At 34.5% G+C, this 24151-nt stretch overlaps 1 protein-coding gene across 1 annotated transcript in view; it reads left to right on the forward strand.

Moving 5' to 3' along the window:
- Nucleotides 1-1396: 1396 nt before the first annotated feature.
- The window catches only part of PTPRC (protein tyrosine phosphatase receptor type C), a 64309-nt gene continuing 41554 nt past the window's right edge, over nt 1397-24151 (forward strand). Inside the window, exons 1-9 of the mRNA XM_049770784.1 lie at nt 1397-1462; nt 3015-3140; nt 6370-6487; nt 7531-7575; nt 10294-10518; nt 15273-15422; nt 17783-17902; nt 22920-22994; nt 23788-23954. Coding sequence (XP_049626741.1) covers nt 1397-1462; nt 3015-3140; nt 6370-6487; nt 7531-7575; nt 10294-10518; nt 15273-15422; nt 17783-17902; nt 22920-22994; nt 23788-23954 — 1092 coding nt within the window. The remainder of the gene's footprint in view (nt 1463-3014; nt 3141-6369; nt 6488-7530; nt 7576-10293; nt 10519-15272; nt 15423-17782; nt 17903-22919; nt 22995-23787; nt 23955-24151) is intronic.

A 24151-nucleotide genomic window follows, 5' to 3' on the forward strand; every position in this document is an offset into this window, starting at 1 on the left:
TACTTTCTGAAATCATTTAAAACTATATAAAATTTTATTTTATTAAATTAAGTTGTGTTCTCTGATATCATAAAATTAAAGGCATCTTTAGTTTTAGATTTAAGTTATTTATACTTTTATGTGTGAATTATTTCCTAGTCTTTTAAATAATCTGTGCATTGTTTTAATCTGAAGTATAGAAAAGTGTACTAGAAATTTTGTCTTTTTTTGATTTTTTTTTCTGGAAACTTAGTCCTAATAATTCCCTTCCAATTTTAATTTTCCCATTCTTTCTTCTGTGATAACTTTCTTTTTTTCTAGATAACCTTTATTCATTTATTTTAATCAACTATGTATATTTATTTTATCCTTCTGAACCTAGTGGCTTCTTAAAGCTGAAAATCCATCAACTCATTGGAAGAAGTTAAGAAAGAGAATGGTTTTCAATGTTATTCCCCACTTTTATTTTGCTGTAGGTTTTTTTTTGTATCTAAGTCCATAAATGTTGCCAATATTTGCACACATACACATGGATATTATCATATGTCTTTTCATATATAGTCATGTGCCACATACACCTATAGAATATCTACGGTGTTATGCAGATGCATGTTTATATTTATTTGTGTGCATATTTATGGACACTATAGTGAACTAGAGAATAAGTAAACTAGGTTGAGCTCTAGTTTCAGGATATGATTCACATGTTTCTTTTCTTCCTTCATATCCTACGGATACTACAGGACCGAACACAACTGAAAAGTTCATGACTCTGACTACAAGTGACCCCTTACCTGCTTCCACCCCTGCACTCTCACCAGCAAGCATCTCTGAAAGAGAAAACTCCTCAGAGCCTGGGTTTCCCTCAAGTCTGGGCTATGCTTCAGCGGAAGTAACTTGGGATAATGCTAGCTCTCTTCACCTCACAGGTTGGCCTGGAGAGCTCTTCTGAAATGGGATTGGGAAAACTCATCAATTTTATTGTTTTGAATTCTAAATTTTCCAAACACTTTTCTCTTTTTGTATGAAACATGCATCTTCCATGGACATAATTTTATTAAAATGTAAAAGGTGCAAGGCATCTACATTTTGTAAAGTACTGATTCATAGCAGAAATATATGCTTGTTGTTAGGGAGTAGAAGAGAGTGGAGGGTTGAGGGAGCCTTTCTGAGTAATATAAGATTAAACTTCCCAGTAGCCCCAGCAGGTCAAGACTCCCACTTCAGGGCCTTATCCCTTCTGTTCTCTCTGACTTGTTACCCCTAATTAGAACCTCTGTTCAAGTCCAGATGCTTAGTTAGGAAGCTGTTGGATATAAATTATTGTTTCAACTCTTCATTGAGGATGAATAAACCAGCTTGCTATTTATATTTCTTTAAGAGATATTTGCATTACTTAAAAAAACTAAGTAAGGTCATGAGTCCTAATGGTGGAATTGAAGAAAATGGGGTCATGTTCATAGAAAATGTAGGTGATGTGAAGGTATTTTCACCAAAAATACCGCTAATACTCTTGGGATTTCTTAAACATCATCAAATTGCTCATCCATTATTTGTCTTGCATTTAATAAGCAAGTACTATATATGTACCAATTGTTATAAAAATGTTAGTGTTTTGTATAAAATAATGAATGTTATCCCATTACTGAAACAAGCAGATTTATAGATAAGACTAGTAAGAAGATATGCTATTTGAAAAAGTCATTATTTTAATTTGGGTAATAAGGATATATGACAGCATCACAAAAAAATTGGGTTAGGATCTAATGTTCTGAATACCATAGTGATGAAGTTTACTGTCTGATTAAATAGATAACTATATGTCCAACGTTTTATAAAATAACAATATTTTATATTGACTTTATTTTCCTTAATACTATCGCAAATAAGTTCTTGAATCTATCTATCCAAGGTACTTGAATTCTTTGTCCGAAGTTTTGACTAAATAACTGTGGGGATTAGAAGATTCTGATGGTTATGTAGAACATTAAATGTTAAACTTGATTTTATTTTTTTGGTGTTTGGGCCACACCCAATGGTTATTCCTGGCTCTGTGCTCAGAAATCAATTCTGGCAGGCTCAGGAGACCGTATGGGATGCCCGGAATTGAACCCAGGTTCATTCCAGGTTGAATTTGTGTGAGGCAAACACTGCTATCGCTCCTGCCCCTAAACTTGATTATTAATGGAGTAATGTTACCTAGAGTTTTACAGTTCAAATTACCTGTAAGCATAAAATAAAATAAAATGTAATTATATTCAATTCTCTTAAATTGATAGTGTATGCATTTTAAACATTATTATAAAATTGTAACTATGCATAGAATTAAATGCAATTATATACAAACACAAAGACAATATTACCTATTATATATCTGTGAACTCACCTGTCCACTTTCTTTCTTTTCTTTTTTATAGAATTATAGACTTGTATAAAATTAAGTACAGTTTATACACAAATACCTATAATGACAATATTCTCTAGTAGATGTCTGTTAAATCGCATACTCAATATTTTTCCAGATTTTTTCTATGTGCTTTGTAAAGCTCATTTGTGAGGCAGTTTTTTCTTAATTTGAATAGAGAATTAGCCTATATTTTCCATTTGTAGAGTTATGGAGAGTTCAGAAGTCTTGAGGGAACATGGAAATAAATATAGCCCCCTAAAAACAGTAGTGAATTTTTATTTTTTTGGTTTTTATTTTATTTTATTGTTTTGGTTTGGGTTCTACAACTGGAGGTGCTCAGGGCTTACTCTTGGCTCTGCACTTAGAGGTGATCATTTCTGGTGGTACTGGGGGAGGAGGAACAATACGTGGTACCTGGTATCAAACACAGATCCACTGTACTATGGCTACAGCCAGAAATAGAACTAGGATAGCATGAGCTTAATCTCAAACAAGGGGAAACATGTAAATAGACTGGGTTTCCCCTCATTTGCTCTATTTACAATTTGGTCTATAGACTCTCCTAGTAGTTCAATTTATCTTCAGTAGCAGAGAATATTGATGCAGTGATTTTACTTTTGTACCTCAGGTGTTACAACAGCACAGTGGTCCACCTTCTCGCACGCATACTCTTCCAAACCTGACACGCAGATACTCAACAGCTCAGCTGTGCTCACTACACCCACGTCTGCTCCCAGCAGAAATGACAAAGCAGGTTTGTGGCTCCTTAGACTTTTGTGACTGAGAAGCTTGCTAGTAACAGGTTGTGTGTCTGGGAAGGGTGTGTGGAAACCTACCCCCTTCCTTGTTCAACATGGAATACTTGCTAGTTGATGAACTTGGAATTCTGTGATTTTTCTAGCCAATGTCCTACTTTCCTCATTACTTGTAGTCTAGGAGGTCATAGGACAGTGGGCATCATGAGAGGGATAAAATCATAAAGAATGAGAATTATGAGGACTCAGAAATTCCTTGTCAGGAGAAAATAGTCATTCAGGTTTCTGTATATTTTGGTAAGTATCACTGTCCAGAGACAACTTCATTTCACTGAGATTGAAGGTCATATATACTTCTTTTTTAATACTCATACTAATAAAACCATGAAGAATGGAAAAGACACATTACTCATGGACACCAAGAAACTGTATCTACTATTAAACGGCTTTTACAGAATAAGGACAGAAGAACTAACAGTTACATGTCCAATTCTAACATCAAAGTCCTTTCAGCAACTTCTGTGGCCTGAAAAACAAGTATGTTTCCCAGATTACAAAGCCATGTAGCTCCATGCATCGCTTCAGTGGCCCAAGGGTCTGGACATTAAAGGAATGAATGGGGAATCCATAAGACTGGCACTAAAGTGACCTTGTTTTAAGAGTGATTAAGGATGGAAGTTCAAACATATCAGATAAAAGGATTATTAAGCTTACAATTTTAAAAGTTTTGAGTGTTTTTTTTTTGTTTGTTTGTTTTGTTTGGGGGAGGCACACCCTGCAGAGCTCAGGGTTTACTCCTGGTTCTCTGTCTTCAGGGATTACTCCTGGTTGGCTTTGTGGACATATCAAATGATGGGAACCAAATTTGGGTCAGCTATAAGGCAAGCACCTTACGTGTTATTCCATTTATTTTGTCCTCAGAGTATTCTGAGAGCCTAAAAATCAGAACACAAAATCAACAAACTTGAAATAACTGAGATTGGGGTTGAAGTGATAGTACAGTAGATCGGGCATTTGCCTTGCACATGCTCAGCCTGAGTTTAATCTTTTCATCATATGATACTCCAGCATTGCCAGGAGGAATTCCTGAGTGCAGAGTAAGGAATAAATTATGAGCACTGCTGCACTGCTGGGTATTTCACAAAAACAAGTAAAAAATAAGAAAGAAAAAAAAAAGAAGAAAAGGAAAAAGGAAAAGAAAAGAAACCCAAAGAAATTAAACAAGTGTGTGTGTGTGTGTGTGTGTGTGTGTGCGTGTGTGTGTGTGTGTGTGTGTGTGTGTGTGTAAGCTGGTCTTCCTCCCTGATGCATCATCCACTCTAGATGTGGTAGGAGCCTCCCTGGAAAGATCTGGAGCTTTTAGCATATCTAAGAACTCTAAAGCTGTGGATGGGAAGGAACTGTAAGGTAGCTAAGAAAGACTAGTCCCTGAGGACAGATTGTCATCCAGACTGCTTCAGTTGGCTTTGATCTGATCTAATAAATCTCCCAGTGGCTAATTCAACTCATTAGAAACCTATTAAGGCCAATTAACTTAGTTAAAATGGAGAATGTTGGTCTGAAACTATGCTTGGAGTTAATCACACAACAAAAGGGAAGTAGTATACTTATAAAAGATGAAGGTCAAGAATTTGAGGAGGAAAGAGAAATCTCAGCCAACACTGCAAAAGAATAAAGGATTCTTGAGAGGGTAAAGGATTATAGGGGGAAAAAACAACAAAAAAGGAATGTGGGAGGTGAAAGACAAATTTGGATGATTTTAAGAGCTACTCTTGTATCAATTTAAGTAAAATAAAATCAATCCTTTGGCCTTTTGCCATCTGCCTGGGAGGATCCAGAATGACTGAAGCAGGATTGAAGAACTGGGTTTCTGTTAATTATGCCATTTGATGATTTAAAATCAGAAGTTTGGTTGTTTTTAAAATCTGATTTGAGAACTCAAACTCGAATTTGGGGAAGATTTATTTTCAATTCTAGTGTAGCGTGAGTGTGTGTGTGTGTGTGTGTGTGTGTGTGTATGTGTTTGAGTGTGTGTAGTTATGAATTGCATTGTGTGCTAAGATAAAAGCATTTTCAGAAAGTGCCTGTGTGCATTACTGTTGAAACAGGGAATCTGTCTGCCAATAAAAGACTAATCTGTCATTGAATTGATGGCCCTGGAGACTTGGGCAAGAAAACAGCCAACCCATTTCAAAAGAAACTAGCTCCTGTTTCCTCTGCTTTTGCAGAATAAGAAGCAGAATGCTTGACATCTGATAAATACCCAATAACATCAACAACAACAACAACAACAACAAAAAAAAAACATTCATTTTCTGGGCTGTGATTCTGGATAGGAAGTCTGGGGAAAGTACAACAGGCATTGAAGTATGAAAAGGCAAAACTATAATCCAAGACAATCAATGAGCTCTTTGACTACAGGACTTGGTTCTATACCTATTAACTCACATGTAATTGGAAAAAAAAGTAATCACATTAGCATAATGTGGTAGTTCTTTGATTCCCAGCTTATTCTATTTTCTCTGGCAAGAGAAGCCTATGCAATTTAAAGTGGAATAGAATCTTCATTTGGAAAGAAGACCTAAGCTCACCAGCTTCCCATTCAGCTCTATTTTAGAAAAATGGGAAGTAGCATCTGCACCCAGTGAGGTCTCCCCACAGGGCTGCACCCCTTAGAGGCCCTCACCTCATGAAGCAATATCACATGTATTTCCTGATCACAGCTCCACATCCACTCACCCAGGGGTCTTAGCAGCATCTGTGAACTTGCAAGCTACTCCATCCTTCTGGAACATTTTTAGTCTTGCTTATAGTTCTCAGGGTTGAAATTTGGCCTCCCTGAGCTGCCTAAGCTCTCCCCTGAGATACAACTTTGTCAATTCTGTACTCAGATTAGAGAGTTGCACAGGTTTTAAGTTTCTGGCTCTTCTGCTCTTAAAATTCACCCTGCCTGAAATTGTGTATAACTTAGATAATGATGTAGAAGATTCTGTTTCTTGTTGGTTGACCAATACTCTACTAACCCTGCTCACATGTCCACTCTTGCATGGCAGGAATAAGCAACTGTGCTAATGGACTTGTAAGAATTTCAGGAGAGCATGGAATGCAAACCTTCCCTGAAGATCTTTCCAACTTTAAATTGAAAAATCCCAAACAGCAAATGAAAACACCTATAACCAAGTTTCATTAAACAAATATTTTTGCTAAAGCGTTTCCCTTATTCTCCAGAATGATCACCTCATTAACCTTCATTCTGTTCATTTCCTTGCAGATAACTTCTCCACATCACCCACTTCAAGCCCTGCAGCAAGCACTGTCACTCCAACAATTGCTTCCACAACAATAGGTGACAACCTTACCCTCAGTCATGCAATCATACCACCACTTCTGCCTGTGCTGCTTTCACAGATAGGTTCTCCTGGACCCAATTCTTTGAGAAATCCTGCTGAGTGTTAGAATCTGGAGGGTCACTGGTTGGGAGCCTGTCCAAAATACTTACTTGTATTAGCAGTAGGACAGTTACAAAGGTTCAACCCTGATCTGGCTGGCATGAGTAACCAATCAGATTGTTGTAGTGGCACCCCACAAAAGTGTTGATGAACTCCCAATGAGAAATGATTTAATATACTAGGACCTCTCCAAGAGTGGGTTTAGTTAGATATGAGTATAAAAGGGAAGTGTTTTGCTTTGGACTCTCCATTTATGTATGAGCAGAAGATTGAGATAACAGAAACTTGGCAAGCACCCTGGGCTTTGGGAGCAAAGAAGAAATGTCCCTGGAAATTTATAGCATTTGTTAGTGCATCAAGTCCTTCACCCTCAACTTCTTCCGAATCAAAGCAAGATTAGTAGACATCTCTTAGAAAGTTCATTTCCACCCAGTTCTCTACTTCTTCTCTGTTCAATATCTGGATTTATGGAGACCTGGCTGGAGTTCTAAGATCCAACCAAAACTGTTACAAGAGCTTCTGAAAGTTAAACAAGAGAGTAAAGTAGCCTATTTTTGAACCTTTTAAGAGAAAAGAATAAGCTGAATTCTCTAGGGATTACAATGATCTGAATTGTTTTGAAATGAATCATGAGATGCAGACAATTCGGTATGTTTTGGCTGTGCGAAGTCGGCTGTATAGAAATGCCATAGTCAGATATGGGCCAGACAGCCATCATGTGTATTGGGTGAATTCATAAATGTGTTTGATTGCATACATTTTGAAGTTTTAAGAACAAAATATTACACTATAAACTGGATTAGCTGCTATATTCAGCTTGAAAACATTTTAGTTTACAAAGTTGAAACATTGTGAATCATATTTTTCCAAAAATTACAATAACAAAGATATTTTAAAATGGATTTGAATACCTTTTTTTTTTTTTTTTTTTTTTTTGTAGCCTCTTCTGAACCACCTACAACTACTCCAAAGCCACTCTGTTCTGGTAAGTTTGTTTACTCAGATACCAGTGTCTGTGACTTTAAAACCATGTTTCCCTCATTTCAAGCTTCCAGGACTCAATAGCACACTAACATCACTGACTAATTTCCCACCAATGAGTAGTTCAGACTCTTTAAAAGTCAGTGTCCTCCAGGGATCAAAATGTATTCAGCACAAAATCTAAATCCTAAGATGAACAAGGAACATTTCAGTATCTTTATCACTAAAGAGTTTATCCACTGGCCTTTAGCTCAAATATCTGTAAACTGGAATGATTTTATTTTGTTGTTCCAGAAAGAAAAGTGAGGGATAAAAGTAATGACAGATAAACAATGTGGATAAGATCATCAAGACTCATCAAGAAGAAAATCCTCTCCATTTCTGTTCTTTATTTTATGGGAATTTTATGATAGTCTACAAATTTTAGTAGCATTTGTTCTAAAAGCTTCAATATTACCATTTAAATTTTAATGGGTATTTTAGTATGCCTATGCCATTGTTTGGATAGTATGATCATTTTGATAATATTTTTACAATTCTTTAATTTTCCATTAAGTTTTAAGAAAAAATATTATACTAGAAACTGGATTAGCTGCTATATCCAGCTGGGAAGATAATTCAGTTTATGAGTTTAAACATTGTGAATCACAATTTCTAATTGTGAAGGGAATTTCTTATTTCTAATAATTTTCCATTTCCTCAGAGAAATGCAGTGATATTTTATATCTTAAACTTTTTGATCTGCTGCTTTGCTTTATTGCTTCTAAATTTTTTAGTAGAGTCTTTAGATCCCTCCATATATATAAACACACACATATATATATGATCATGTCTTCTGCATAATTGAGATTCTTTTTCCAATTTTGATTGCACTGATTTATTTTTTCATTTTGTGTGATCAGGACTAACATAGCAATATTGAATAATAGAGAAAGTGAACATACCCTATACTTGATCTCTAGGGAAGGTTGGCAGTTTTCTTTGTTTTGTTTTATTTTGTTTTTCTATTGATATTAGCAATAAATTTGTTTTACAGTCTTTACTATCTTTAGGTTTGTTCCTTTTATGCTTTAAATGGATGTTAAATATTTTCAAAATCTCTCTGCATTAATTTATATAATATAATTATTTTATTTTCTTCCTTTAGTTGATATAGTGTGCTACATTCATTTATTTGTGCATATTGAATTTTGTTTGTTTGTTTGTTTGTTTTGGTTTTTGAGTCACACCCGGTTATGCTCCGGGGTTATTCATGGCTATGTGCTCAGAAATCACTCCTGGCTTGGGGGACTATATGTGACGCCAGGGATCAAACTGTGGTCCGTTCTAGGTTAGCTCATGCAAGGCAAACACTCTACCTCTTGTGCCACCACCGGCCACAACATATTGAACTGTTATCATACTACTAGAACAAAGTTTATTTGATCATGGTTTATGATATTTTAGATATATTGTTGAATTTATTTTCTAGGAATTTTTATTTTGGAATCTTTGTATAGAATGTTTATCAGGTTTATCAACTTATAATTCTCTCTTTTAGTAATATCTTGGTCTGCTTTTAGCATTAGGTAATATTGGCTTCATAAAGGGAATTCTGCTTCTTCAATATTTTGGAACTGCTTGAGAAGTAGACGTAATGAATCTTATTTGAAGGTTTGGAAGAGCTAACTAGCTCTACTTGGCTCTTTGGGGACCATATATTTTTAGTATTTAATTTTTTCCTTATAATTGATATTTGCTTCTTCCTGATTCAGTTTCAGGAAGTTATCTGATTCTAAAACATCATTCATTTTCTAGATCTTCCAGAATCATGTCATAAAGTTGTACACAGTTACCTCTTAATATCTTTTGTGGTTCTGAGTCTGGTTTAATTTTTTTATCTCTGATCTGATTTATTAGAATTTTCTTTCTTTTTATTTAATTTTATTTAATTTATTTAATTTTAATTTTATTTGATTAATTTATTATTTTTATTTATTTCTTTTTATTACTCATGAGTCTAGCAAAGAATTTGATTATCTTTTGTTCTTTAAGAAAACTGGGTCCCTGTTTTGTTTATCCTTTGTACTTTTCCTTTGCTCTTATATATTAATGTCTTTGAACATTAATTCTGACAATATTGAATCCTTATCGATTACCTTTAGTCAATTTATGGTGATATTCAAATAGATCATTGTGTCACTTACATTAATGTTTGTTAAGAAGATAAGCATAGATCCAATCATCATCTGACATTTCATTTGCAACTTGGCACACATGTATTCCTTGAGCCCTCCTGCACATGATGAATGTATGCACATGGTGCCTGCATCTCCCTCTTGAGATGTGGACTTTTCTACTAAAGATTGCACAGTCTTTTAAATGTGATACAGAGAATCACTTTTCCTATAAATCCCCCACCCAAAAAACATACTTAACTTAGTCCTATGCTAAGTTCCTCCTCAAATGGGGCATTCCTTCTCCTTTCTCCTCTATATTCCAATAAGCTTTTCTACTTCTAAAAAAATAAAATAAAATGAATTTGCAAACTATAGTTATTGATATGGCAATGGCTTAAAAGAAAATAAGAATGAATAGTAGCATGTTACTGTTCATTCTCTTTTTCATGCCTTTGCGAATGCTGTTTTAGAGATATGATTTTTCAAGTTCTATAGTCACATGTTTTTATTTAATATAGTTTATTCTGAAACAAATTTTAAAATATAATTGTGTTTTTTTTCAGATGATGAATATAAAAGTATCACTGTGAAATACTCATATAGGAGTGAAAACCATATTTTTACTGCCCAACTACAGTTTCCTGATACATTGAATCATAAAAACCTAACTTGTGAACCAAATCCTTGTGAAAACTATATGATCTCAAACCTAACAGAATGTAAAAATTACATCATTAATATAACAAATGAACGTTGTTATTATAACTTGACATTAGATGTACCACCAGGTAAATGTTCATTTATTTCTATTTATAAAAAATGGCAGATTTTTATATGCAGTATTACAGGAGTTGGTACAATGAATAAACAGTATTGAAGGAAGAAGTGAGCAACAAGATTGGGTGATCTTTTGCTCTCCTAATTAAAAAAAATTACCTACTCATATAAACTTTGTTCTATCCCATACCCTCTCCCTTCACATCTTCAACTGACTAGTTCATGCAGATACAGTTTATGCCACAAAGTGATTTTCTCATAAGCTTTCTTTTATCCTCCTCTCTGAAATTCATGTCTTTAAGTAGATGTGATGCTTTGATGGGGATATGAAGAACTTTATGCTTGTAGAAAGAATATTAATGCTTTCATTCAAAATAAGAGTATCATAGCTATGCTAAGGGGACCTAAATGCTTAGGTCATCTTAGCTCCTGCAGGAAAATGAAAATAAGGGAGGGAGGAGGGTGAGAGAAGGAAGGAAAAGGAGTGGGAAAGAAGGAAGGAAAGAAGGAAAGAAAGAGAAAAGGAAGGAGGAAGGGAGGGAGGGATAGAAAGAAGGAAGGGAGGAAGGAAAAAAGGAGTGGAATGAGGGAGAAAAGGAAGGGAAGGAAAGGAGGAAAAAGGGAAGGAAAGGACGAGAAGGAAGGGAAGGAAAAAAGGAAAGAAGAAAGAAAGAAAGAAAGAATGAAAGAAAGAAAGAAAGAAAGAAGAAAGAAAGAAAGAAAGAAAGAAAGAAAGAAAGAAAGAAAGAAAGAAAGAAAAAGAAGAAAGAAAGAAAGAAAGAAAGAAAAAGAAAGAAAGAAAGAAAGAAAGAAAGAAAGAAAGAAGAAAGAAAGAAAGAAAGAAGAAAGAAGAAAGAAAGAAAGAACAAGAAAGAAAAAGAAAGAAAGAGAAAGAAAGAAAGAAAGAAAGGAAAGAAAGAAAGAAAAAAGAAAGAAGAAAGAAGAAAGAAAGAACAAGAAAGAAAGAAAGAAGAAAGAAAGAAAGAAAGAAAGAAGAAAGGAAGAAAGAAAGAAGGAAGGAAGGAAGAAGGAAGGAAGGAAGGAAGGAAGGAAGGAAGGAAGGAAGGAAGGAAGGAAGGAAGGAAGGAAGGAAGGAAGGAAGAAAACTAGCCCACTTCATAGAAACATAATTTAGTAGTGTTTTAAAGGCGGTATTCAGGGTTTGTGAATCTCTTGAATTAAAAAGTTCAAGAACAATGATTAATTTACAAATATTTAAACAGTTTAATGTTTAGTAATAATTAAATGCCATTTAGCTTTCACTTTCTAGAAATTTACTGATCAATATGCCAAGCAAAAGCAGAAAAATAAGAACTGAATAAATAATTCCAGAAGTGTTGGCCCTTTATTATGTGAAAAAGTGGTTAATAAAAAGTAAGAGACTAAATAAAAATTAAGGAAATAAATAGGAAAACAAAATGGATTATTTTAAAATTGCAAATATTACAATGTTTATCTGCATTTTTTTGGTGTTTTAATTTTTGAGATTTTCTTTCATAAATACTTAATTATGTAGACTTTTATTTTTCAAAAATAGCATGCTAAGCTACCTAAATGTGTGATGTTAAAAATGAAGGAAATCATCTAGAAACATAAACCACTAAATTATTAGACTATTGTTTAAGGTAATCTGGACTTTTAATGTGAACTTAATGCAGTATAAGCCAGTATCAATTTATAATTAAGAAATAAATTTAGTATAATGATGCGATGCAAAGGTACTTAATTTAAAATGATTTAAAATGCAATGGTAATGATTATAGCAGAACATGTAATGCATATAAAATATTTAAATTTATTTATTTATTTTCTTGGTAGCTCCTGAAAAGTTTCATTTGACTAACTGTACAACGGATGAAAAAGCCAGTACTACTATTTGTTTACTTTTAGAACATGATCATTTTACTTGTGATGAAAATAAATTGTTACACAAATTTCGATGTGGTAAGACGATAGCATTTATTAGAGAACTTTGTTTTAAAAATTTATTCTAGATATCTCTTGTTCGTCTCTTCCTTATTTTTCTATTCCCCCACTTCTTCATTTTTCTTTCCTTCTTTCTTTTTCCTTGCTGCCCCTTTTAGCTGCATGGTATTTAGTCAAGAAATTGTATGTTTTTACTCATATATATATACATATATATCACATATATATTTACTTTATTTTAATGTCATGGTTTAAAAAGTTGTTCATAATAGAGTTATTTCAGGCATTCAATGCCCCAACACCAATCCCACCACCAGTATAACTTCCTCCACCTTTATCCCCAGTTTCCTCCCCATCAAGCTTACTTCTTTAGCAGGCACAAAGCAATTTATATATCTACATCTATATCTACATCTACATCTATATCTATATCTATATCTATATACCTATATCTATCTATCTATCTATCTATCTATCTATCTATCTATCTATCTATCTATCTATCTATAAAATGTGTGTTTGTGTTTTGGTTTTTCGGGCCACACCCGTTTGATGCTCAGGGGTTACTCCTGGCTAAGAGCTCAGAAATTGCCCCTGGCTTGGGGGGACCATATGGGACGCCGGGGGGGGGGGTGCAGGGGAATCGAACCTTGGTCGCAATCTTACTTGCAAGGCAGACACCTTACCTCTAGTGCCACCTCACCAGCCCCTTATTTATATTTCCTGTTACAACTAAATGATTAATGGAATAACTGAAAAATACTTCAGTAAAGGAAGATTTGTGAAAATTGTTATGTCTCACAATGGGACCACTAAATAATTATCTGAGGTTATTAAATCATTATTGTTAGCTAGATTTGTTTTTACTTGAGCCTTCTGTGTTTTTGTTTTTGTTTTTTGAGCTTAGTTGGTTTCTATGCTACTTTCCTATCGAACCTGGTGTGCTCCTACTGGGATGTCAGTATTGAAGAATTTGCAGGGGTTTTGAGTTAGCTCACTCGAGAAACTCCAGGATCTCTAGAGCTGAGTCAATGAATCTGTATGACTGTGGAGGCTCTGGGGTATGTGAAAGGAGGAGGATAACTGCCACTTCAAGAAGACCAAAGCCTTTTTAATCCCAACACTTTTGTACCTGGAATTTTCATTTATTTGAGATTTCTACAAGGATGAGCCATGAAGCAGTGAAGTTGGGCTGTTGGCGTGGCATTGAGGAGTGTGGATGTGGCTGCTGTAGCTTCCACTTAGCCTGTCCTACTCCCCAGTTCACCAAAAAAGTTTATCTAAAAGACCAGAGCACTCATGAGTTTTAGCAGCTTGGTTTGCATCTCTTCCAAGATTAGCCATGAAGCTATAAAGCTGAGTCATTGTTTACATGAACAATGTAATGTGGGATGTGGCTCTCATAATAATTGTTTTTAAATCATTCAAATAGTAAGACAGATGAATAATTCCCCTAAAAATCTTCAGAAATAGTAGAAATCAATTGATACCTAAGAAATTTCTTGCTAACCATTAAAATCACAGAATTACTGAAGATTGTAAAGCTATTATAAAAAATACATGATACCCCTAGTTATAATAAAAGGAAAAGCAAGCATAACATCATGTGATTCGAGTTAATTTTTTGCCCTTCCATCAACAAAATTCATAAACAGCTCTAGAAAAATAGTGTAGGTATTTTGCTTGCTTGTGGACAACCCCAGTTAAATCCATGCACTACATGGTCACCTGCAGTAACACCTGAGAACACAACTGTGAGTAGTCTCTAAGCACAGTTGGGGTAGCCCCAAATTTCCAATTAAATAAATAAAACCATAAATTATTTAAAAGAACATTTAGATTAAAGAAAAGTGGAAAAAAATTTTTGGGGGGGGCACCAAATGGAAATATCATACCCAGCAGTTCTTAGGACTTACTTCTGACTCCCTGCCTAGAGAACACTCCCAATGATGCTCGGGAACAATATGGGGTATTAGGGTTGAACTCAGGTCAGCCAATTATGTGCAAGATAAGAATTTTATCTGCTGTACTCACTCTTTGGCCAGTAAAAGTATGTTTGGTTTGGTTTGGGGGCCACAATACTCCTAGCTTTACACCCAGGGATAACTCCTAACAGGTCAGGGCACCCATTTGTGTCCCTGGAATCAAACATTAGGTCAGTCCCAAGCAAGGCAAGTGCTCAACCTATTTTTCTAACGTACAGGCCCAGGAAAAGAATTTGAAGTATTTTTAGAAATGCAAATTTGGGATCATTTGTGGGGGATGAGGATAATGGTGGTAACACAATGTTTAATGATTTTTCTAAATATTGTTTTTAAATTTTAATTACATAAATTGAATTTTCTGCCCTAACAGAAGGTAATTCTTTAGACTATATTTGTCAAGGCAGATAGACATACAACCACACACTTGCACATAGGATGGAGTAAGAGCTCATCATATATGTCAGTAATCAGTATGTTATGAGGCAGATGTTTGGCTGTGATGCAAGCAGTAAGTTGAAACTGTCAGATTCAACAAAACAATGACAAAAATCAGTAACACCTGTTAAGCAGAGGTTAACTCAGGTACAATTTCAGTTTTTGAAAAGAGAACAATAAACTCATGACTCATTCAACTGTACTTGAGACACTCTCAATTTCAGTTGTATGTCTTAATATTTTCTGTAAAGTTTAGTGCTAAAATAATTTATCACTATAATATTTTCATAATCCTTTATTACTTTTATGGTTTCATAGATTCTCAATTAAATAGCTACTTAGTAGAGATATGAAATAAAAGATATTTGAGCATTATATATGGTACTCATATGTTCATGTGAAATACTTGTTTTCCTTAGATAACTCTTCAAAACCTCTACAAGAGTTAAAAGAGAATATGACTGAATTCACTGTTGATCCAAACACAAACTATACTTGTAGTTCAGAAATACACTATAATAACCGCAAATTTGCCACAAAAACTTTAAATGTTAAAACAGATGTTGGAGGTGAGTATCTTTAATTTTATATTACAAATTCTGCTTTTGTATTTTTATGATTCTTAAAAATTATAGAAATATATGTTATAGATTTGGAGTAAAAATTTTATAAAATGATTTCTGTTTTTTTTTTACTGTAGAATTTCAAAATAAATAACAGAATATCCAAATCTCTAACAAGTTTACTTTTATGCAAATGCTTGACTTTGCTGAGATATTGGTGGGGAAGCTTGTATCTCACTGTCTTCTCAGTCCCTCTTGCCTTTATGCTTGCACAGATTCCCTTGGTACACCCGCATTTTCTGCCCCTCCTTACATCCTGTCTGTATAGAAAGTGAAAAATTACTATTAAAATACAGTAAGAACAGGGGCCGGAGAGATAGCACAGCGGCGTTTGCTTTGCAAGCAGCCAATCCAGGACCTAAAGGTGGTTGGTTCGAATCCTGGCGTTCCATATGGTACCCCGTGCATGCCAGGAGCTATTTCTGAGCAGTTAGCCAGGAGTAACCCCTGAGCACTGCCGGGTGTGGTCCAAAAAAAAAAAAACAACAACAAACAACAAAATATATATACAGTAAGAACACCAATTCCCCTATCCAACATAGCATTTTTTTGTGTTTGTTTTTTGGGTCACACCTGGCAGTGCTCAGGGGCTACTCCTGGCTCTAGGCTCAGAAATCGCCCCTGGCAGGCTCAGGGAACCATATGGGATGCCAGGATTTGAACCACCGTTCTTCTCCATGCAAGACAAAAGCCCTACAACTATGCTATCTCTCTGGCCCAAAATAGCATTCTTAATCCACTGAAAGTTATTGCCATCGAAATAAAAAATAAATCATAGTAACTGCTCAATACAATTGATTTTTGTAAGTTTTGAAATAAAAATTATGTGAATTTAATTTTACTCATTTACTTCAAATTTATTTTGATACTCAAGATTTGATCATATTCATATATAAATCCCTTGAATTTCTAACATTTTATCAACAATTAAATAAGTAGAAAATACATCATGCCAGAGAGATGTACAGTGGGTAGAACACTTGCCTTATACACATGGCCAGTCCATATTGGATCACCAGCACAATATGTTTTCCCCGAAATCCACCAGAAGTGCTTCCAGTACAGAGTAATTTCTGAGAAATGCTGGGTGTGGCTAACCCCACAAAACAGTAGAAAGTATACAGTAAATCTTTGCATTTATGAGAAAATTGCTCACAATAAACTATGTGCAACAATATGAATCAATTTACTGTGTTGAGTGCAATATTCTTGACATTACTATTGTTTATTTCCTTTTATGTGAAATACATGAAAAGACAATATTGAATCAACAGTAACATAAGAGAGTATTTGGGGTTGGGCAAGTTAATTTTACAGTAGCATAGAATTTTATTGGGGAAGATAGAAATGTTCTGTATCTTATTTGTTATAGTCATATAGATTTGTCATGGATTTGTTAATCTCATCAATTATACTTCCAATTGATGTGTTTTGATGTAAGGCATATTTATAAATATTGTCTGATGACTAGTTTCTTAAAGCAATTACAAGTGCCAGCCCAAATAATGACTGTGAGTTTGATTAAGTCTCATTAAAGTAGATTTTCAGCCTAGGTAATCCTAAAATAAATCTCAAAATAGATGGACAATAATATATTTGAGGGAAATCAGAGATTTATAGGTATCTTCAAGTCAGTAAAATTCTGAGATTTAATATAGCACTCAAATAAATTTACTCTGCCATATGGCCTTTAGAGACCATTTAATAAGAACGAATAGCTTTGCTTATTTTTTCACACTGGGAGGCACTCAGGGGCTACTCCTGGATCTGCGCTCAGAAATTGCTTCTGGCAGGGAGGGTCCTGGTATTGCTCCTGGGATACCGGGAACTGAACTCCAGTCCATCCTGGGCCGAATGTGTGCAAGGCAAATGCCCTATCACGGTTCGATCGCTGGGTCCCAGATAGCTTTATTTTAATTTTCTAATTAATAGCAACCAAAGGGGCTGGAGAGATAGCACAGTCGTAGGGCATTTATTTGCCTTGCACGCAGCTGACCTGGGACGGACCTGGGTTCTAGACGCTAATATTAATTAAAAGAATCCTGGTCTGGGGCTGAAGTGATAGCACAGTAATTTGCCTTGAATTCTGCCCACCGGGAACAGATAGACCCCAGTATCCCATATGGTCCTCAGAGCCTGACAGGAGTGATTTTTAAGTACAGATGCCAGGAATAACCCCTGAGTGTGAGACCCCCCCAAACTAAACAAAACAGCAGCCAAAATATGACCACTAGAAATGTAAGTTTATAATGTAAAGATTTTTTCTGTATACTTATTTTTGTTTTGTAATACTATTTTTTCAACAGCTCCAGAAATCCCTCCGAATCTTACTTGTATTAGCAGCAACTTGAGTGCAACAAGTAATGTGATTCAGTGGACAATCCCGAAAAGTCCTCATGGTTTTGTAATTTCTATAAATCCTACAGGTAATTTTCATAAAACTTAATACTGTTTAAGTAAAGATAAATCAAGAGTTGGAAAATACAAGGAATGTTGATTTGATTTGGTATCTCACTAAGGTTTCTACGTAGAGACTGTTAGAAATTCCGTTTTGATTTTACAAAAAAAAAAAACTACTTAAAATAAATATCTTTCAAATATTATGTGGGTTGCAGTTATGTTGGTTTGTACCTAAGCATATAAACAAACCTTTTCCTAAGTTTGCTTCAGTTCGTTGAACACAAAGTATTAGGTGAATAAAAAGAAATGTGATTCAATTAAGGTGCTTGCCTTGCAGGCTTCCAAGCCCTGTTACATTCTCTGGCACCTCATATATTTTCCAAGCACCGCTGGAGTGATCTGTGATACAGACCTAGGAATAAATCTTGAGTACTGCGGGTGTGGTCCAGCTCCCCTCTACCCCTTAAAATATTGCTACAAAAGAAAACGTACGGTAGTTCACAATTTGTGCTATGACACTGTCCAAATATGTGTCCTTCATATGAGGGACCATTTAAGAAATCAAAGTTCTTCTGGACATTTAAAGTATATAAAATACTTCTGGAAAAAACAGATATCAATGGACTTTTCCTGCATAGCTGCAATACCAATGTTTCACCCATAATTTAAGGAAACCTTGGGTGAACATTTTATAGCAATGCAAGTTTATAGGGACGATGGATGATGAAGGAGATAACCAAAGGGTATTGGCTGCAAGAAACCAGGTTAATTCCAAGCATCATACAGTCCCCCAGGAATTTCTGAAAGGGATCCCTACCAGATAAGCCTCCCAAACTGAACCTTAATTTTACAATAAAATAAGGCATAAATTCATCTCTGTTGGTGCAAGAAACCAAGATACAAATTTCACAGTCTAGGAGCTGGACTGTACAGAAGGTAGGACTTTTGCCTTGCAAGTATTCTGACCCAGTTTGATCCCTGGTATCCTATATAGTCTCCTGTACCCTGCCAGGAGTGATTCCTGAGCTCAGAGTCAAGAGTAACCTCTAAACACTACCGGGTGTGGCCAAATAACAAAAACAAACTTCACAGTCTTCGAAAAAAAATTAAGTCAATAAATTTTGCTAGCTTTAATTTTTGCTGATTGTGTGAAAAATAATTAAACTACAAAAGCAAAATTAAATGTACATGTGGTTTTTAAATTACTATAAGATAAATCAATTGAAATACAAAATAAATAAATGCCAGAAATTTGATATTATGGAAATTTCAAATATTAAATCTATTAGAAAGAAAAATACAAGAACTGCAGGAAGTGTAAACCTCAAGACAATTAGGACTGCATTACAAGCCACCTGTTCTAAACTCCTGTTGCTGTTTTTTTTGTATTTCTATTATTTGTATTTGTATTTCATTGCTTTTTTTTTATTTTCTCATTAGATATTCCTCTCACTAACCCTTGTATTTCTCATTTTCTAGACTCTACTACTGAGTATTTGGATAGTAGAATACATGGTAGAAATTTATGGAGCCCTTTTTATTCTGCTTTGCATTCTAATCAACTATTAAAAGTGCAATTTTCACAGTCTAAAATAAAGGATTGAAATAATTCAATTATTAATTGTCTTACAAGTTTTGTTTTTATTTTCCTTATTTTTTTAAATCTGGCATGGTTAGTACCATGTAAAATTCAACTAGCCTTGCTCAGAATGGATGAGGAAAAGGAGTTTAAGTTCCAGTTGAAATCTTAGGTTGCTTGTTTCCTTTGCTCCCAAACCTTTGATTAGTAATATCAAGTCTTTACCCTGGACCAAGCACTAACTGCTTGATCCTGTGTCCTTATTGGTGGCAGGAAAAGTGCACTTTTTTTTAGTGACATCTTTTATTTCCTTGTTTACTTCAAAATTGTCTTTAAATTGTCTTTTCTAAGCATATAGAATCAAAGCCTAGAAACAGACTTCATCTGTGTCCACAGAAACAAAACACCACAAAGTATGTTCTAGTAGAACTTCTTTGAAAACAATTACAAAGAATTGAAATCATAAAATAAAGTTGTTATCTTAAGAAGTTCTAGAAAAATATATTTTATATATAAATACAAGTTAAATATTTCCCCTCTAGCAGTTGTTCTGACTAAAACTAAATTATAACAATATTTTGGGGGCCACACCCAGATTACTCCTGGCTAGGCCCTCAGAAATCACTCCTGGCTTGGGGCACCATATGTAATGCTGGGGGATTGAACCGCAGTTCGTCCTAGGCTAGCGTGGGCAAGGCAGATGCCTTACCACTTGCACCACCGCTCTGACGATCAAGTATAAACAATTTTGTAACCAGAGTGCTTAAAATTTTAAAATTTTAAAAATGGATAATCATTAATACAATTATAAAACATGTTGTCTTCAAACAATAAAAATTAATTTTTTAATTACAAAACCCACATGGGAACTGGAGAACTGGAGAATATAAAGGTAAAGGTATTTGCTTTGGATGTAGTAGACTCAACTTCAACCCAGTAACACATATGTTCCTCTGAGTGACACCTGTAAACTCTAAGCTCACAAATGTGGTTACAAACCATCTCCTTAAATAAATATTTCTAATGGCTTGAGCATTATGGAATATCTCCAAAATTTAAAAAGAAGAGAGCATATAATTTCATCTAATTCAGAAAATTAATTGGGCATAGCATTAAAACAACTCTTTCAATGACTCTTATTGTTTCAAATAAACTCGAGTAAAAATCTACAGAAATAAAGACTGATTAATTGCAGTACATATTAATTTTTAATCAAATATAAATTTTGTTTTGTGATTTTGTAATTCATCTTCAGAATTTCAGTATTTTGAACAAGCAATCCTTATCATTCTGAGACAAGTAAGAGGAGAAAACTAATTGGCATTTATTTTGTCTTTTCCTATGCATTGGATATTTTTCTATTTTAAGTTTTTCTTTAAAGAACTTGAAGATTTTCCTAAAGATTTTAATAATAATTATGAGAAGAGAGCTGCATAATTTTTTTAATTCATAGGTACAATGGAGGATGATAAAAATTAAGATAAAGTTCAATCTAGTAGCTTAAACTATACACTTCTTTGCTGCTTTGTGGTTCATGTTTTATCAGAAAACCACCTTGGAAGACTATGGCATTGCATAATATCATACCAATGCTAGCTGACAATGATTGCTCTGCAGTCATGCAGATGAGAGCCCCATACTTTGCTGCATTTAAATAACTATGGTTCAAAAGCTTTTTAATCCAATGGGCATCCTTCAAAATCTCATGGTTGTTGGAACACATTTTTTGTAATATTCTCTTAGGGATAAGAAAGCTTAGCATGGGGATGAAATTTAGTGTACATATTTGCCTTGTAGATATGAGGTTCTGGTTTCAACTCCAGCATATGAGGGAGAGAGTATAAATAAAATATATCTGTTTTGTTGGGAGAGGTATTGCAACATTTTCTGAAGATTAACAGATTTTTAATATTTAGCATAATTTGTAAATGGTACATTAAAATAGTCCAAATTAGAAAGTTGCTTATGGATTTCCTGAAGTATCTTTTTTTTTGCCCTAAAGAAAAGCATTCTTCAAGTAATAAATCAACCAACTCCTTAATTTATCCTACATAGCCTATATTTCAGATCTATAGTCGTGAGCAAAAGTGCTCAAATGTACAGAGGAGGCAGAGATGGCCAAAGTATTCTGGCTTTTCAACCAAAGCTTACAACTCATAGTCATTTAATTACATACTTCAAATCACCTTTGTAAGCCCTGAAAGCTTTGCTCCAATCAGTTATTTGAAGAATGAAAAGTAGAAAATTAAACTCAAAATTTGAGTTTTGTCCAACAGGCTAAGATAAAAACTTTCTACATTTACATCCCCAAAATAAATTTTGATGCATACAGGGTTTGAAATTGTATACGCAAAAATACAGGAACATCCCATGATCAGCTTAATTTTTAACGTAGCATTTGACACTTGAATTGAGGCTGAGTAAGATGTTGGACTTGTTTTAGGAGACATGAGTAAGCCAGGAGTAAGAGACTACTCTTGCATACTCTGGAGCATACACCTTTCTGTCTCTTAGAGAGAATTCTTCCCAGGGCTAGGACAGAAATGAGTTGGCAGGTTTAGATCACTCCAGTTTGGGGATTTATAATAAGTTCCTAACCAAAAGAGAATAGGCAGTGTGTCTCACTTAGGATTTAGTACCTAACATAAAATACAGATGCTGCTATAATTTCTGCTTGAAGGAGAATTAACTTAGACAATCATTAAGCAGGTGTTTAATGCCTGTGTCTATTGTTACTGTCCAAAGGCAATGTGTCCAAAGGCACATTAAGCAGGACCAGAGAAGTCAAGGTCTCCCAGTGAGACTGAGTATTATCATTTATCTGTTGTCTTTTCTCTCCAGCATCACTTCAGTCTCACTGTCAATGAACAGGTCACATGCCACTGCCAGGTTGTTTTCCCTGGCCTTGCTACCATGAATTATTATAGACTAAATGGTCTAGTCAAATAGTCACTGGGATAAAATATGTTCTGTATCTAAAGTTTATGAGTTAATATTCAGTATGTAAGGTTAAGTATCAGAAAAAAAAGCCTGGAAAAATCATCCTTTTGCAGTATTAAACATTGAAAATAGCCATGATGGACTTTGTTTTCTAGGAAATCAGGTCCTGTCTTCCCAAATATGCCTGAACTTATGAAGTATTTTACATTCTAAGTTAACTATAGTAAATATAATGTAAATATCTTTGAATATTTGAGTTATTATTATTAATATAAGATATATTAATAATAATAAGAGGTATTATTGATTGTCTACTCCACTCAGGGTGGACTTGGAGAGATTTCTTATAAAGACCAAATTAAATATGTGCTAGTTCTAACTTTCAATCTCTTAATCAGTTGTATCTTATTTGTTTGTTTATCTATCTATCTTTGTTTAAGCATCAAAACCTGGCTACAATAAGACGACTAATACAAGTTACAAGCTGAATAATCTGAAACCTTATACACAATATTCTGTCTCAGTATTTGCCTACAATGTCGGAAGAGTGCAACGCAATGGAACTGCTAGCATGTGCTATTTTCAAACAAATGCCTCAAGTAAGTAATGATCCAGATGCTTCAGAGATGACTAGGGATTAAGGACCATTAATTATTCCCTAACTATGCTTCTTCTCCCTTAGATGTATGTCACATTATAGAGGGATTATTATGTATCTATCAACTTCATTCAGCATAATGTTTTACAGCTCCTATTATATAGCTCCAAATATTATGATTTCATCTTTTCTCATGCCAAGGAATATTACATAGTGTGCAAAATACCACTGTTTCTTTAGCCAGTTATTTATTCTTGGTCACTTGTGTAGATTTTATATTTTGGTTATTATGAATAGGGCTGCAATAGCAAAGAAGCACAAATCTCTCTTTTTTTTCAATATTAGGCACCATGGTTTAAAAAGTGTTACTGACATTCCAGCACCACATCATCATCCTATTGCTTTTCTTTCTTCCCTCCCACCATGGTCAGCTTCCTACTGCCGATCAGTTCTCAGTTTCAGTATTCTTTGGGCTTTTGTTATTCCCCTTCTATGCTTCTTTATGTCTGTACACATGAGAGAGCTCAAACTGTATCTACCCCTGTCCTTCTGCTTACTTCACTAAGCCTGATGCTCTCAAGATATCTGAGTAGAAGTTTATGGTCTTGGGCCTGGAAGTGGAGTTGATGAGTCAAATGGAAGCATCACAAAGCAGGTTTCAAGAAAGATCATTGAACATTGGCAGGTCTAAATGCTTAAAGTACACTAAATTGAAAATTCTAAGTCCAATCTTTCTTAATTTATTTTTATAGAGCCAGAAAGAGTAAAAAAATTAAGAGTTGATTTGATCCCAGATAATAATATGGAGGTGCGTTGTGAACATCCTGATAAACTTAATGGCCCTGAAGGAGAATACCTATTGGTTGTCAAAGAAGGAGGAGAACAAGTGAAAATTGAGTCAGAGAAAAAATGCCAGTTCTCAGTAAAAAACCTTCGGTATTCTACAAGTTATAGTTTTGAGGTAAGAAAATAATTTCTATTATTATTAGAAAGTATTTAATACTTGAATAATGCTAGTAAATAAATAAAATTACAAAGTCTAATAGAATAATACTTTAAAATCTAATTTAACACTAAACTTTTCACCATTCTTACTAGAGATCGACTTCTAGCAAATAGTTTATTGGAATAGTTTGGATTTTCAATTTGATTTACTTA

Source organism: Suncus etruscus, chromosome 3 (assembly GCF_024139225.1).
Source record: "Suncus etruscus isolate mSunEtr1 chromosome 3, mSunEtr1.pri.cur, whole genome shotgun sequence".
Taxonomy (NCBI): domain Eukaryota; kingdom Metazoa; phylum Chordata; class Mammalia; order Eulipotyphla; family Soricidae; genus Suncus; species Suncus etruscus.